The following is a 17,224-nucleotide window of genomic DNA, read 5'->3' as shown; positions in this document are numbered from 1 at the left end:
TGTACGAGGAGAACATAAGCGCCGCACCGTCTAGTCGCGGTCAGTGGAAGACGAGCCGTCGTACAAACGCTCCAGCAGTGGCTTATGAACTGTTGTGTTTTGTTTGCATTTAAGTTGTATATACCAAAGGAGATTGATTATTTGCGTGTCGCCACCTCTTTGTGAATACGCAAAGTTGATTATTGTCAATCTAACTAACTGTAATACACTCCATTAATATGATTTGCTTTAATTGTTGTCTAGAGTTCAGAGAAAACAGCTTCCTAGGCGCCTTATATTACACGAGTGGGCAGGATACTGCACTGTATTCATCTCTTGGTCTCCCTCTACGATTTTTACCCCGCACGCTTTGCTCCAGTACTAAACTGGTTATTCTTTGATGCCTCAGAATGTACCCTAGCAGCCTGTCCATTCTTCTAGTCAGGCTTACCACAAATTTCTCTTCTCCCCAGTTATATTCAGTACCTCGCAGTTAGTACGTGATCTATCCAACTAATCTTCATCTTTATTCTATATCACCACATTTCAAAAGCTTCTATTTTCTTGTAAACGGTTTATCGTCTATGTTTCACTACTATGCACGGCTACATTCCATGCAAATAATTTCAGGAATGCCTTCCTGACACCTAAATCTATGCACAATATTAACAATTTCTCTTCTTCAAAAACGCTTTTCTTACCATTGCCAGTCTACATTTTATATCCTCCCCACTTCGACCATCATCAGTTATTTTGCTTCCCAAATATACACACCAAAAAGTTTTGCATCACCACAGTTCCCAGAACTCCTGAAGATAGATCTTAACTGTCGATATTGTAACACAGACACAGTCCCTTTGACTGTTCAGAGATATCACTAAACCCCTCTCAAAGATGTACACAACCCTGTATGAGCAGTGCCTATTAGACGATCAGTTCCAGTCATTCCACCAGGAAGGAGGTACACGGCACGTGTTGTCTGTAGTTCAACCACGCCTAGACCGTCAATACCGCGGTTCGATCACGTCCGCATTGTTACTTTGTGCCAGAAAGGGCTCTCAAGGAGGGAAGTGTCCAGGCGTCTCGGAGTGAATCAAAGCGATGTTGTTCGGACATGGAGGAGATACAAAGAGACTGGAACTGTCGATGATATGCCTCGCTCAGGTCGCCCAAGAGCAGTGGATGACCTCTACCTAAGGATTATGACTCGGAGAAACCCTGATAGCCAAGCCATCATGTTGAATAATGCTTTTCGTGCAGCCACAGGACACCGTGTTACGACTCAAACTGTGCGCAATAGGCTACATGGTACGCATCTTCACTCCCGACGTCCATGGCGAGGTCCATCTTTGCAACCATGACACCATGCAGCGCGGTACAGATAGGCCCAACAAGATGCCGAATGGACCGCTCAGGATTGGCGTCACGTTCTCTTCACCGTTGCGTGTCGCATATGCCTTCAACCAGACAATCGTCGGAGATGTGTTTGGTGGCAACCCGGTCGGGCTTTACACGTTAGACACACTATCCAGCGAGTACAGCAAGGTGGAGGTTCCCTGCTGTTTTGGGGTGGCATTATGTGAGGTCGACGTACGCCACTGGTGGTCATGGAAGGCGCCGTAACGGCTGTACGATACGCGAATGCTATCCTCCAACTGATACTGTAACCATATTGACAGCACATTCGCAAGGCATTCGTCTTCATGGACGACAATTCGCATTCCCATGGTGCACATCTTGTGAATGACTTCTTCGCTCGACTAGACTGGCCAGCATGTTCTCCAGACATAAACCCTATCGAACCTGCCTGGGATAGACTGAAAAGGGTTGTTTATGGACGACGTGACCTGCCAACCACTCTGAGGGATCTACGCCAGTAGGACAATCTGGACCAACAGTGCCTTGATGAACTTGTGGAGAGTATGCCACGACGAATACAGGTGTGCATCAATGCAAGAGGACGTGATACTGGGTATTAGACGTGCCGGTGTGTGCAGACCTCGGAAGGTCTCGCTGTATGATGGTACAACATGCAATGTATGGTTTTCATGAGCAATAAAAAGATGGGAAAAGATGTTTGTGTTGATCTCTGTTCCAATTTTCTGTACAGGTTCCTGAACTCTCGGAACCGAAGTGATGTAAAACTTTTTTTGATGTGTGTAGCAAAACTGATCCATTACTTTAAGTGTCTCATTTCCCAGTATAATTCCTTCAGCATCGACTACATTGCATTATCCTCGTATTGTTTTTGTGATATTCGTCTTACATCCTCTTTTCAAGATAGTGTCCATTCCGTTCAACTGCTCTTCCAAATCCTTTGCTGTCTGACAGAATCGCAGTGTCATCGGGAAACCTCAAAGTTTTATTTTTACTCCCTGGACTTTACTTCCGACTCCATTTTTTTCTTTTGTTTCGTTTTCTGCTTGCGAAATTTACAGATTGAATAACATCGTCCATAGCCTCTCTTCTCAACCACTGCTCCCCGTTTGTGCTCCTTGACTCTTATAACCGCCACTTGGTTTCTGTAGAAATTGTAAATAGCCTTTCGCTCCTTTATTTTATCCCTGCCACCTTTAGAATTTGAAAGAGAGTGTTCTAGTCAACATTGTCAAAAGCTTTCTCTAAGTCTACAAATGCTATAAACATAGGTTTGTCTTTCCTTAACCTGTTTTCTGTGAAAAGTCGTAGAGTCAGTACTACTGCGCGTGTTCCTGCATTTCTTCAGAATGCAAACTGATGTTTCCCAAGCTCAGCTTCTACGTTTCTTCATTCTTCTGTAAAGGATTTGTGTTATATTTTGAAAGCGTGAACTTATTAAACTGATAGTGCGGTATAATTTTGACACCTGTCAGCACCTGCTTTCTTTGGACCTGTATTCTTCTATATAAACTTCTATATAACATTCTTCTATATAATCATTTATAGACCTTTCATTCAAATCAATAGCAACATTATCCTGTTCAGACGGGAATATTAGAGATGTGCAGTGTGTAAACAAAATGAAACATATGTCGCAACAAACATTTATTTCGTGGAATTTTGCAGGATAAGAAAAAAACTTTACTCCTGTGTCCACTAGCTTGGGCCTTCACTGGAACAACCAAATTCACTGTGCGTCCGTACACAAGGCGACCCAGCGACAGACGGACGCTGCGCTGTGAGCAGCAACCACCCCTTCACCCACCGAGGCTGGCGTCCTGTGCGCCATCTGGACAGCACACGCCAACGAAGCTGCAACAGATTTGTCAGGATTACACACAGAACAAGTACACTTCTCGCCTGATTTGTGGCGAAAGGTAGGGCGAGGGCTCGGGGTGCGGGATAAGATTTATGCGTCGCTTCGAACAGCGAGAAAACATGCTGACGATCAGCGCTTGATACAAATTCACGAAGTTCATCGACAACACAGTTAAATGTACTGCGTTATCGGCATTCAACCATCCGAATAACTTTTGTCCAGCCAAATATCTAGGAGCATCTGTCTGGAGCGCCTGTGTATGCTACGAGTGCAGAAAGTTAGTTGTCGGCGTGGCAGAAACCAGTCAACGAAGGAATTCCGAAGAAGTGCAACTTACCCACGAAAGAGGACAATTATGCTCTAGTGAGACACTTATCAAGTAAGGTTACACGCAGGATATTCCGAAAGATAAGTACAAGAGCTCCAATGCAAGTCGCTACAGACTTCATACCATTTATTCATGTTACTTAACTCAGTTAAATTTTACATACTTGCCTTGATAGTATCGTTACAGAAATTCTGAGGCATATGTAACATCGTCCTTCACGTTGACCACATGCGAAAGGAAATGGAAGTGCTTGCAGCGATACAAATAGACTAAGTAACCACCGTCGTACAACACATGCTGTCTTTTGAATTACATATGAAAATGCTGATGTAGATATCCGTCGTATTTTTGTCTGTTACGTCTTGATTATACGCACATCAGGAAAGTGTTGCATCAACTCAGTTCCAAGCTGTCCTGAACACTGACGTCGAATGTGTATATTGCATCAATAACACAGTTCATCAGATTGTTCATAGATGTCACTGAACCCGCACAAAGACATAAAAGATCATGTATGCGCAGTGCGTAAGACGGACTGGGAAATGCAGGCGATCAGTTCCAGTCATAATACCAGGAAAGAAGTACACTAGTTGTGTCATCTGCAGTTCGGCCCGCCTGGGAGGTCAATTCCGAAGTTTGATCGTTATTAGAAAGGGCTCTCATCAAGGGAAGTTTCCAGACGTTTCAGAGTGCACCAAAGCGACGTCGTTCGGACATGGAAGAACTGTCGATGACTTGCCTCGCTCAGGCCGCCCAAAGGCTACTACTGCAGCTGATGACCGAAACTTATACAGATTTCAGTTCGGAGGAACCTTGAGAGGAACGCCACCATGCTGAGTAATGATTTTCGTGCAGCGACAGACGTCGTGTTTCCGCTCAAACTGTACGAAATAGGCTGCATGACGTGGAACTTTACTCCAGACTTCCATGGTGAAGTCCAACTTTGGCACCTAGACAGCTTGCAGCATGGTACAGATGGGTCCAGCAACATGCTGAATGGACTGGCATTAAGTTCTATTCACAGATGAAACTCGCAAAATCCTTCAACCAGGCAATCGTCGGAGACGTTTTTGAGGCAGTCTGATCAGCCTGAACATCTTAGACACACTGTCCAGCGAGTGCAGCTAGGTAGTAGTTCCCTGATGTTTTGGGTTGGCATTATGTGAGGCCAACGTACGCCTCGGGTGGTCACTGATGGCAATCAAACGGCTATACAATACACGGATGACATGCAGCATTTAGGAGAGGGAGTCGTCTTAACGGACGTCAATTCTCGCGCTTGTCGAGGACGTCTTGTAAATGGGTTCCTTCATGAGGACGAAACCGCTGGATAAGAATGGCTAGCACGAACCCTATCGAGCATGCCTGGGATACACAGTAATGGGCTGGCTTTGGATAAGATGACCCACCAACCAATCTGAGAGTTCTACGCCGTACCGCCATTGAGGAGTGGGGCAGTCTGAACCAACACTGCGTTGACGATGTAGTGGACAGTATGACACGACGAATACAGAAATGCATGAGTGCATGAGGACGTGTTACCAGGTATTAGACATACCGTCGTACACTGCAATCTGGAATACAAATTCAGAAAGTCTAGATTATTATTGCGCAGCTTGCAATTTTTTTTTTGTTCTTAGGAGCAATAAAGAAAGCTGAAATATTGTTTATGTAAAGGGTCAGGAAAGCCTACAAACGTGCTGATACAAAAGTGTTTTGGTGTGTGTATTTGTGTGTGTACAGCGTGAGTACGAGTCTAATATTAGGGTTACACATTTCACAAATCAAGAAGCCGCTGTTAGAGTCTGCGCAGAATACCATGGCCCGTAATGCACACATGGCAGGGCACGCGTGGGTAGAACGGTAATGGTGAGAGTTACTGGCAGACGTTTAGAAGAAATGCGGAACACTAGAGGGGAAGTGCCACTCTAAACCGAAGCCTATGCTCGTATTTTTTGTAAATATTAAGTGGGGCCCCTCGACGCCCACAACTGCGAAGTGACAATTCAGAAACATCTGTCACCTCTGTCTTGGTTAGTATCTAAAAGAATTTCGCGAAAATACAGCAATTTATTTTCACCTGGCATATTAACCATTAGTAACTTTCAGAGGAGCATCATAAGTGGCGAATTTTGAGTAAAACCTATCACATTTCTCTTGCTGCCACTCAACAGTGTTCTTCGGAAAGAATGTCGCCTTCCTACAAGCATTCCCATTTCAGTTCGTGAAGTATCTCCGTAACACTTACGCGTTGTTCTAACCTACCGGTAACAAATCTAGCAGTTCGCCTCTGAATTGCTTCGATCTCTTCCTTTAATCCGACCTGGAACGGATTTCAAACAAAAGAGTAGCATTCAAGAATAGGTCTCACTAGAGACCTTTATGTGGTCTCCTTTACAGATGAACAACACTTTCTCAAAATTCTTCATACCACACTCTCACATACTCGTTCCATTTCACATCGCTTTGCAACGTTACTCTCAAGTATTTAAACGACATGACTTTGTGAAGCATAACGCCTCACCTATTCTTCTTAGTGCTTTTCGTTTTCTGTTTTATCTGTCCATTTAAATTTTTACTTTCTTAGGTACCATCACTTTCAAATGATCCTAGTTTCTTCTCCGCATTTCTCATGTCCCACGTTTCAGTTCCATGTGGTGCTATGTTCGAAATGTCGACTTTTAGGAATACAGTCCTTACTTATACGTAAATATCTCATACTACAAGAGTTCATTTGATGAAGGAAACTTACTTTGCCTGAACTAATCTACTTCATTGCTTCTCCATCCTACTATTTTTCACCACTTTCGCCTCTGCTTTGTTTATCTTTAAGCCTGTTCAGTGTGGATACGCTGCGCATTCCTTTCAATAGGTCTTGTAAGTCTTTCTTCCATCCAGCTAGGAGGGCTGCCTAAGTATAGGCAACTAAAAAAGTGAGAGCATGCAGAACATTGAATATGATGTTCACATTTACCAGGGTGCCATACGCGTTAAACATGTGGTAGAGCACAAGATAGGGCTGGTCGTCACGCCGTCAGCGCTGCTGTTGCCATTATGTTTACCTGCCGAATCGGACCGCTGATAGCGCCAGAGCTATGTATTATAATCTGTGTGCACCACGAGTTCATAAACACAGCTGCAGACGTCTAGCTGCACTAAAAAAAAAAACCAGGACAATGAAATGCTCACCAGTGTCCAGAGCAAAGAAAGTTGGGGAATGGCTTTTCCGGTACAGTTGTTCTTGATTCGTCGTTCTTTTTTTCTTTCCTCCATAAACATTGTTAGGAAGAAATACTGACCTGTCATCAACCACGCAGAAGTAGGGCAGGAAGTCATCGAGGCTCTGAGTGAAGTTGGGCAGCACGCAGTTGGCCAGGTGGCGGCACTGTCCGGGACCTCCTACAGGGGTTGTGCACTTACGCAGCTGCAACTCCGTCTGTGAAGAAGAGAAAAAGTCCCTCAGCTTCGTGGTGGATATAATACAGGAGACATTACAGACAACATAACAATGCTCTGGTATCTCCGTTATCTTCCCCAAGCAAACAGGGGTATATTCCACTTGTCAAGAAATAATTGATTTTCACAGACTATTTCCTCCTAGATAGTACATATACGTAATTTAAAAAAGAATTCAATTGGGGCAGTCCATATGTCATTGAGACCCACTCCTTAACTGTGATGTTTCGCTCGTAATTTTATCAGTGGGTTTTCGTAGCATTTCGTGAAGTAAAAGATTGTACTTAATACTGTGTATGGGCCATACACCTGGCAGAGTGGCAACGCTTCGCGGGGCATTGGTGTACCCCACAGCCTAATCTCGAAGGGGTTACATCAGCAGACGAAAGACCTTCAATCTTGCATACTGTCTAGGCCAGCAGGAGGCGGTACAAGTGCCACCAGAGATTGCTGGACCTGCGGACCTGTTTGCCACGTGATTACGAATAGTTCCTCTAGTATTTCCACGTGGCCTGGGTATTTGGAGTGACATAAACTCGCTTCAAGGCATCTTCCGGTGAGCTCTCGGGCAGACACTGGATGCGCCCACAGTACTTCAGAGTCTTGATTCGAACCTTCACTACCTACGACGCTGCACCAGCCACTGCCGACCAAGGGAGCCAGCGTCCGCCTTCACCATCACCAGGACATGGCGTCTCCATCGGACATGACCAGGAGCTTGGTACCGGCTGTGCAACTTCACTACATTGTTTTGTTGTACTTCCAAGTCAATATTAACTTTACTATTTCGTCATTATGGCCTTCAGCCTAAGTTTGGATTTTTGTGCATTCAGTGCTTACACTGAACTTAAAACTATTGTAATTATAAAGGTTTCTCCAAGAGAGGAGTGTTTTGGTGTATGTACTTTTCAATAAAACTGTTCTATCTTGTTTACCAGGTTTGTGTTCTCATTGTGCCTGCGCTTAACAGTTTCTTATTACTGAGACGAAACTACCAACAACTGTATTTTGTTTTGCCGAATGGAATTTAGAAATTTCGTGGCAGCTTGAAAACTGGGCACTCGATCACATACCCCTCGCACCCTTGGGATAGCGCCTCGTGACTGAGTTGCTCAGAGAAGACGCATCAGCCGAGGCACAGTATCCTCATTACAGTACACCTCTCGGCTTTTTTGCCAGACCCTGCATTTAAGTTTGTGTAAAACATTTTCTGTCCAAATTATCTCAAAGAACTGGACAGTAATGAAACAAGTAGCATCTTACCTGGTTGACAGCCAGTTCATAGGACTGTACAGTTCCATTCACCTCCAGTGTGACGTGTGAGACGTTTTTGAGGCTGTCGATCCAGGAGATGTCAGAGATATCCAGCCTCTTCTGGGGTTCTGTAACAGTAATTATCTTAATGAGTAACTGTTTCTCGTCGACTACAACATGTATTGGCCGGTTTTTTGAAACATTGGAGATCCTACGGTAGAGCGAACTGTAGGTTATGTTTGTCCCTTCGGTACACAGACGCGAAGGCAATCTAATTAGGAAGTGACATCCACCTCGAAAGCCAGCCTTTTCCTTTTTCAACTATGTGTCCATGAACCATCTCTGCACTTAAGTCGTCTTTTGTGTGAGTATCCTGGAATTTGATTTTAAGTTTTCCGTTTATCAGAATAATAAGTCTGTAATTATGCTCATTAACGCATGAATGGACTTGTCTAGACATTTCACACTTTAAGCACGCAGATATATGTATTTATTGCTCGGTGCACTATTTCAATATGCATGTTTGTGTTGATACTGCTGTTGGCTCTATAACAATATGCCCAATACCTGGTGCTTTTAAAATAATGTTCTTGGGGATACAGCCTAAACTCAGCTCTAATAGGATCTCAAATCAGTCACTCCACTGCTAAAGGAAATACATGCTCAAATGTTATAACCTCTCCTTCTTGCTTCATACTCCTCATTAGCTTTTAAGATTCAACTTGCGTTAGGTTCGATTTAATTTTAGCACATATAGCTTTCCTCCATGACTTGTCAGTGTGCTAGTTTTCCCATAGATTCTTCCATCAGTGAGAACCAAACATCATGAAACAACCGTGCTTAATTTGACATAAACACATGAGAACGCATTTTTCCCACTTTAGTCTTCATTTCGTTAAAAAAATAATGATAACACCTCTTGATCAGATCTCCTTGAAATAACAAAAGCGCAGGGAAAACCTTGTCTCATGTAATCGCACGTAGGAAGTATAATTACCTCAAAACCATAACCATTAGTTTCATGAGTCCTATCGATGCAAATGCTGTCACTGCCGTACTTCTTCAGAATTACACATTGAGCATTGCTCATAGTGATGAGGACAAAGTCCTACCTTCTAAGGAGTGAATGGCCAGCCGCGTTGGCCGAGCCGTTCTGGGCGCTTCAGTAAGGAACCGAGTGACTGCTACGGTCGCAGGTGCGAATCTTGCCTCTGGCATGGATGTGCGTGTTGTCCTTAGGTCAGTTAGGTTTAAGTATTTCTGAGTTCAAGGGGACTGATGACCTCAGATGTTAAGTCCTATAGTGCTCAGAGCGATTTGAACCATTTGAAAGAGTGAATGACGTTGGCTGCTGTTATCGCTGGCCTTAATTACGATTACTTAGGTTTCTAAATTGGTGCCGTCGTCTTTGGCTCATGACCTCAGAACGTTTGCGACTACACTTTTAAATACATATTTCCCTGAACGATAAAATACGAAGAAATGCCATGACATCGACTGAAGCACGATTCGACTCGTACTTTCTGACGTAAACTGACAAAGGGCTTCTCTCAGCCTGCTTCTTCCACTTACCGAATTCCTGGAAATAAGCAAATTAAGTCTCTCCTCGTGCGATCGGCACAGCATGTTTCTTAATACCATTTATTCGAAAGGACTGAAATATTGCACAATGGACTTTTCATTTTCGTACGATTGGTTTCCGATGCAAGTTCGTTTCTTTAGTGGCGCATTAAATTGCGCTCGTGATTGAACTGTTTGGCACACAAACCATACAACTTTTACACTTTTAATTGCGAAACTGGATGTGACTGTGACATGTGTTCCCTCAGATTCTTGTTACAATCATAACTTCTTCCACATTCTGAATACGTGTACTTCTTTTCTTAATTCGTCACATTTGTGATGGTACTGTCATCACAAGAAGGAGAAAATCATCACACATTCACAACTCCTCAAAAATTTCACACGACGACGACGAAAACTACTCTCTCGATAGACCAGGCGTCAGGCAGCTACCTGCTAAACATCGCGCATTTTCCGCTTGCTACTTGGTGCAGCTTCGGCTCCTTCCGTGAGAGATCGGCTGTGGAGCCGCAGTAGCACCTCAGCCTCTAGGGACAAGTTCAGAGACGGCGCTCCCGGCAAGTCACCTGAGCCTGGAGCGGCGTCACGCACAGAGCACAGCCGCCGGGAGGCGAACTTGCTTGATACCGCAGAGCTCCGGCCGCGCGTTCGTCGTCCATCCCATTGCCTGCAGACGTCAGCGACGTAGATACAGACGATACACATTTCGAGCAAGTCTTCGATCTTTATAAACACATAAACTTTTACACACGCACACACACACACGCACACACACACACACACACACACACAAAGCTTTCTTTTTTGTCACGGCCATATTGTCCTAGAATCAAAAATAAATTTCATTGTTCAGTTCTGACCAAGACTTTTGGGAGGTTTCCCTTAACTGGAAGACAAATACCAGGAATAAAAAGCTCCTTCCAAATATCCCCAGTTGGGACACCGGATAGACCCACTGCCATCTCGCTTGGTATCTGTCTGAACAGATCCTGACTCTAAAATACATACTAAATCAAACAGTGTGTTTTACATTTAGTGGCAGAGAATGAAACGGAACGAAAAACGGGCTCCGACAGCTGCGTTCTACTTCTTTTACGATGAATTAGTTGACGTCTGTTGCTGTGTTTGTGGCTTTGTTAGTTATAAATCCTTTCACGGCGATTTACAGCTGTCATTTCGAGGAGAAGCAGTTCATAAGAGCTTAGTCATCGAACGTGTGCATAAATAATATCGTCAGCTCTACCAGAAAACCCAAGCCCTACCTTTAACCAATCACTTCGAGAAAAACTCAAGGGCCAGAAATGCGTTAATCATACAAAACATGTTAGTACACAAAACAAAAGACATTTAGCAGTCGACCTATTATTGTGACATATATCAGCACTTAAATTCAGACTAGAAAAAATCATATTATTTACCTAAAACATATCACTATAAAAAATAAAAGTAAAATTCAAACCTTCCATATCTTGAGAATATTCTCAAATGAACACAGACACTATTTGTCCTGTGACAGTTACTTGAAAATGCCATATATCAAAGAATGTACATTCGACACTACAGTTTTATTGGCCACTTCAAAACTGGAATGTCAGTTACGATTATACAAACGTAAGGAAAATGCAACAGTCAGTCCCATAGCAGAAAAAAATCTCCGAGCCGGCCGTGAATCGAAATCGAGTCCCTTCAGTTGGCAATCCGCGGCGCTGAACGCGCAGCTACCGAGGCGGACGAAATCGACACACTATTTAAGGATTATTATTGCTTCCTACTACCTCATGTATCCAATAATAACACGTAAGTTTCATCTAAGAGGACCGATGTCGAACGCGTCGTTAGAGGGTAGTGATGGACTTGAGAAGCACGTGGTTATCACACCCATGTCGTAGCCGTTAACGACGGCTATCCGTAGCGGAGTCGCTACTTCACACTCAAGCGCTGTTGAACATTTTTCACTCCATAGCTCAATGGACACGCATTTTTTCCACCAGCAGGAATTCGCAGCAGTGTCCGATATCCAAACTATATCCTGCTTGTGACTGTGGCATACTGACCACTAAGCCACTACCTGAGTGTATCACAAGGGAAAACTATCTAGAGTAAAGCACCTCAAGTTGATGTACGCACAAAAGTTACATTGTCTCATTTAACGTGGGCTACCTTTCAGCTTCGTAATTGGTTTGAAATACAAGAACGAAGTGTTTGGTGAAGTCGTAGTGCGTAAAAAAGGCGAGTGTTTTACCTGTTTGAGTAACTCTCGTCATTTACTTATGTGGTGTAACACACTATTTAATTACTTTCCTGCGGCTTCGGACAGGTATCACAGTCGCACAAAATGTATGAAATGATGAAAGTCGCACCATCCTCTGTAATTATTGTTTACTTTTCACTATTAGCTAATTTTATTCTATTATGCCATTTTCAAATGGTAGTTGACGAATGAGAACAAGTCAGAAAGCTGTCCAGTGATCAACATACGGAGGGGAAACAGAAAACCTACGACAAGTAGACGTGCATACAACTGGTGTAAAAAGAAATTTATTCCTGAAATTCAAATTAACTATAATAGGTATGGATGTACTATCTAATGCGATATATGAAAATTTATGCCAGACCGGGACTCAAAACCTGATTTCCCGCTTGTACTGGCAGGAGAAAACGGACACATTTAGCTTCAGACTGGGTGAAGACAATGTGGGCAGGGATCTAATCCCGAGGCCTCACGCCTCACATAGGGCCTCACATAGGATTGACCTTTCTTTCTAGTTTTAGAAAATAAAACTTGATAGACATAAATTCAGAATTAAACAATTCTTTTCACCTAGGAAGAACGCAATGAGGGAAGGCTCCGTAACAAGGGGAAAAAGAAAACAGAATTATCGTATACCTTGACGAGTAAAGACAAAGTGCAACATACTCGCAAATTAAGCACGACAACGTGGAAGCCTCTGCCCCATACACTGGCGAAAAACACGGCTTTCTGTATCCTTGTGACACCCCACTCCGTGTTGGACGTAGTGTCTGAGGAGCCATACGAGAGAATTAGTTTTCGTCCGAGGGAAGACAGAAAAGTCCGAACACGGAAGAAGTTCAACCGAGAAAGCAGTTTCAGTTGATTTGCTAAGGAAGCCAGTCGACGGATACAATGCCCGTGTTCTCGTCTTGTGTGGTAATGCATCAGGTTGTGCATCGCAAAGACTATTCGGACGAGGACCAATGCGATGGAGGCGTTCGCTCTACAGTCAGATTATGAATGACCCTATATCACGGGAGGATAGGAATACGAATGTGAAATCACACTGTTTCCCGAATATTAATGGCGCGGCAATTTCAGCAGGGTAGAGGGTTGATTGTACTCCAATATGGAAGCAAAGATTTGGTGGTAAGGTGTGTCAGTTACAAAATATGGGCTCCCAGAAAACTTATTATATTAGAAAATACACGTATCTGTCGCAATTTAGAGTGGAACCGGCCAACACATGCAGGGGAATTTAGACTGGCCGGTCGCAGACACGTAAATAAGCGAGACGTAATGGAATGAGTAACTTGAGTATATGTTAAGACGTTATGTTATGTAAGCAATGCTGAAGCCTTTACTTCGATAACGGGGATCTCCAACCCTCCAATGGAAAGGGGCCTCGCTACCACTTCACACTGGAGTAAAAAATATTACTTTTCCATAGGATACCACCGAATAAGTGCATCCGTTTGCGCGCTATCATAGTGAGAAGCATGAACATTTGTGCAATGTAATATACGTTACAGGAAATATAAGAATCTAAGATCCGTTCTCTGTTAAGGAGTCTAAGGCAGCGAGGTTCGTGTCCACGAATTGCCCCTTCAATTCGATTCGTCACCTCTCACTCATTGGGTGCAGCCATTTTCATCGGGTAGCGATCCACGGCAATCCCTAACGATATGCAGCGAACAACCACCGTTGCCCATGGAATTACTGCGGGTTCCAGAAAGAAGACGAAAGGACTCTAATATACCCTTGAGCAAGTACGAGTGTATGTCATCAAGATGAGGTAGGAATACCATAACATCATCCACGTGCGCTCACACCGAGAAGGCTTCTCCCAATATCTTCCAGCTACCTAATTCAGTACCAATTCGGCGAAGCAGAAGTTCTAGGGACAAGACAAAAAGCGACATGGAGGGGGGGTCTTCCCTGCGGTAAACCCCGTCGGATTGTGATCTGGAAAGTAAATTCCAAGAATTTTCTGAAACATTGTGGATAAACGTTATTAATTGCATGGGCGACAGTTTTCTAATCGAAATTAAGGCATGTGTGTGGGTGGAATTTATTAGTGACTAGACATCCCATTGTCTTCGCAATTACAACGATTTTACCAACCTTGAAAGGAGCAGGAAACAACCTCCCTGCCCTCCCCCCCCCCCTCAACGTATCATTTCATTTACCAATGACGTAATGGTATCACCTATAACAGGCCGAAAATGTACATACCATTCCTTAGGAATACCGCCGAGTCTCGGCGATTTTTGTGATGGTGAACCAACAATAAGGTGACACAGACCATCTTGAGTAAAGTCACTCAGAAATTCATCATTTAATGAATGAATAACCACGCAATATAAGGGAGGAGTAAATGCATCAGGGAAATAATATCAGTAGCACGGACATCATAAAGGTCGGTAAAGTAACCATAGATCGCTCTGGAAATGTCAAGTTGCTAAGTCATTATGTGACCTTGGGTGTGTGTGTGTGAGGGACGCAATACATTCTCTTTCTCGACGGACCTGCACCGGATAAGATGATATAAGGAGATAAATTCATCCCGTAGGAATGAGCCGGATTTTGGTAGCACTCTGAGTCCTTTCATTTGTTGCCTCTTTAACTGAAAAAGCTTCGCCTTAACATGGCGGACCTCCATAATCCATAGGGGATCTTATTTGGCACCTTAATAAAATTGTCATAAGACGAAATAATAAGATTCCTGGGTCTGCTTGAGGTCCCTCGTCCTGTCAGCGCCGTAACGCATTCCAGAGCAGCAGTTTTTCATCCCCTGATCACCATTCCATAAATTAAAACTAACAGTCCTGTAAATACAAGCTACGCGTCAAAATCACTCGAACGACAATCTCGAGGGAAGGATCCTTTAAAAAACTTGTAGTCAACATCCAAGGGAGGCGATACAGTTTTACTGGTTGCTGCACGTGATTTAAGATTACAGATAATTCACAGTGATTAGTGAAACAAGTGAGTTTCACGTCCATCGCTAACAATTGCTTGTATAAAGAATCAGAAAAATTAAAATTATTGAATTTGCTGATGGAAGCAGCCGTAAAATGAGCATACCTGAGGAGATTGAGACAGTGACTGATCCACGTATCAGTTACTTGTGAGGAGCACAACAAATCATCCACTTCCTTCCTGAAATTTAATATGGCGGTCTGATCCACAGGGCGCAAAACTCAATAAAAATCTACGCCTCACCGAAGTTGCTGCGGAATTTTGTGAAATAAAAGAACTATATCCTCTTTCTAGAAATGTGCTCGGTATGTGGAATGGCCAGATCCTGAAGGGGCATAAAGAAGAATTAAAATATCACAAAAGGGCAGCCTGTTCCTCAGCCGCTATCAAGAACTTCGAAATCGGTCAGTGGTATTCCCTCTCTTTAAAATAACAAAGCACCAGTAGAAAGTTCAGGAGTCACATGGAAGAAGGCATAAAAGTCGGAAATAGAAATATGATCAAATAACATATCTTTAAAAGTATCACGTCTGCACTTGAATCATAAATAGATTGCCGTAGCGCCGCAAGTCTAAGATCGAAACTAACTCTGTTCACATGAAGGTAAGAAAAGTACACACCTGCATCTCGTTATTACAAAACAATTCAGATGATTACTTGCAAGTGACCTTTAAGGTCGTATATCACAGTCCATGGTAGAGTTAATGGATGAATCTGAATGTAAAGTGCTGGATCTCTCCCTCTAACCTCTCGCAGCAACTCATGTCAAACTCGATGTACACAAAGTTTAATTCGATAAATTTTAGAGTTGTATCTACGTTTGGTGCATATGTAAATTTAGAGAAAACCTTTGACGATGCTGATCATACGACACTCCTTGAAATTTTGGAAGTTGCGAGAACAAATTATTGAAAGTAGCAAGAAGAAAATAGAGTGAGCGAAAAGTTATTTACAACTTTAACAAAAACTGCAGTCGAAGGACATGAAACTGAATTCAGGGAGACTAGGTTGTATACCCTATCCCCGACGTTATTCATTCTGTAGTCTGGGCAAGCTATGAAGGAAACCAAGAAAAAATTTGGAAAGTGAATTAAAGCACAGGGAAACAGAGATAAAAATTTTGAGGCAGACAAGGACTTACGAGAGCAGTTAAACGAAACGGACAGTGTTTTGAAAACAGTTAATGATATCAACACCAACGAAAGTAAAATAAGGGTATGGGAATGTGCTATAATTAAATCAGGCGATATTGAAGAAATCTGATTATAAAATGAGATGCTAAAAGTAGTACACAGTTTCTGACATCATCACAACAGTAAAAATAAACCACTCTTGTAGAAGTCTCTGAACATTTCCGTCATCAACAATACGCATCCATGTCTTCTAATGTCGTCTTCACCTACCATCGTTGGTGCCTCTGTCTTTTCTCATTTCATCGAATCCAGAGAAACATTTCCGTGGTCCGTCTCTCAACGTGGCTGCATGCTTTGACAACACCTATTCAATTACCATTACGGTTTGCAGTAGCTTCCACAATGCAATTAATGTAATGTGAATAGAGAGCTAGTCTGCATTCCTAACTCGATTAAAATGCCACATGGCAAAGAAGAGAAAAACTGTGTTTTTAGTGCATAGCAAATAACACCAAACACCTGGACATTTTGGAATTACAGAAGTCTTAATGAGAAAAGGAGTTGTGCCGTATAGGATTAAGTGTAAGATAACAGATCACGTCAAACACGCACACAAGGTAGCAGTTTGTGACGCTCATGTTTTGGAAACTGACTTTAAGGACCAAATGGAAGCAGATTCTTGGAGTCTTTCACATAAACTTGAAACAAACAAATTGGATCATCCACTCTATTATCAAACGTGATGACGACGGACTGGAAAGCATCAGCGCAGTGCTTACTCAGAGCTTTGCTGCCAGCCGATACGACGATGGACGTACAATCAGCAACCTCGTTTTGAATTACTAGAGCAGCGTTTGAGTAATAGTGTTGTGATTCCATTTACACAGGAGGTAGCGAAGCTGGTAATAACGAAGTTAAACAAGATTATAGCACCAGGGCGTGATAGAATTACTGAAGAAGTGTTGCATCATATATGAAACAGCGTTATTAAACGAAAGTCTTTTGACGCGAAGGTTCCCAGAATCTGTAAAAATCTC

General features: G+C 43.0%; 1 protein-coding gene across 1 annotated transcript in view; it reads right to left on the bottom strand.

The window, feature by feature from the left end:
- Positions 1 to 2,987: 2,987 nt before the first annotated feature.
- LOC126179512 (inter-alpha-trypsin inhibitor heavy chain H4-like) overlaps positions 2,988 to 17,224 on the bottom strand; it is a 123,306-nt gene continuing 109,069 nt past the window's right edge. Inside the window, exons 15-17 of the mRNA XM_049924613.1 lie at positions 8,265 to 8,383; positions 6,845 to 6,981; positions 2,988 to 3,210 (exon numbers count right to left, since the gene is read on the bottom strand). Coding sequence (XP_049780570.1) covers positions 3,156 to 3,210; positions 6,845 to 6,981; positions 8,265 to 8,383 — 311 coding nt within the window. The 3' untranslated portion in view covers positions 2,988 to 3,155. The remainder of the gene's footprint in view (positions 3,211 to 6,844; positions 6,982 to 8,264; positions 8,384 to 17,224) is intronic.

Source organism: Schistocerca cancellata, chromosome 1, assembly GCF_023864275.1.
Source record: "Schistocerca cancellata isolate TAMUIC-IGC-003103 chromosome 1, iqSchCanc2.1, whole genome shotgun sequence".
Lineage (NCBI taxonomy): Eukaryota > Metazoa > Arthropoda > Insecta > Orthoptera > Acrididae > Schistocerca > Schistocerca cancellata.
This window is presented reverse-complemented; position numbering and strand designations above follow the sequence as displayed.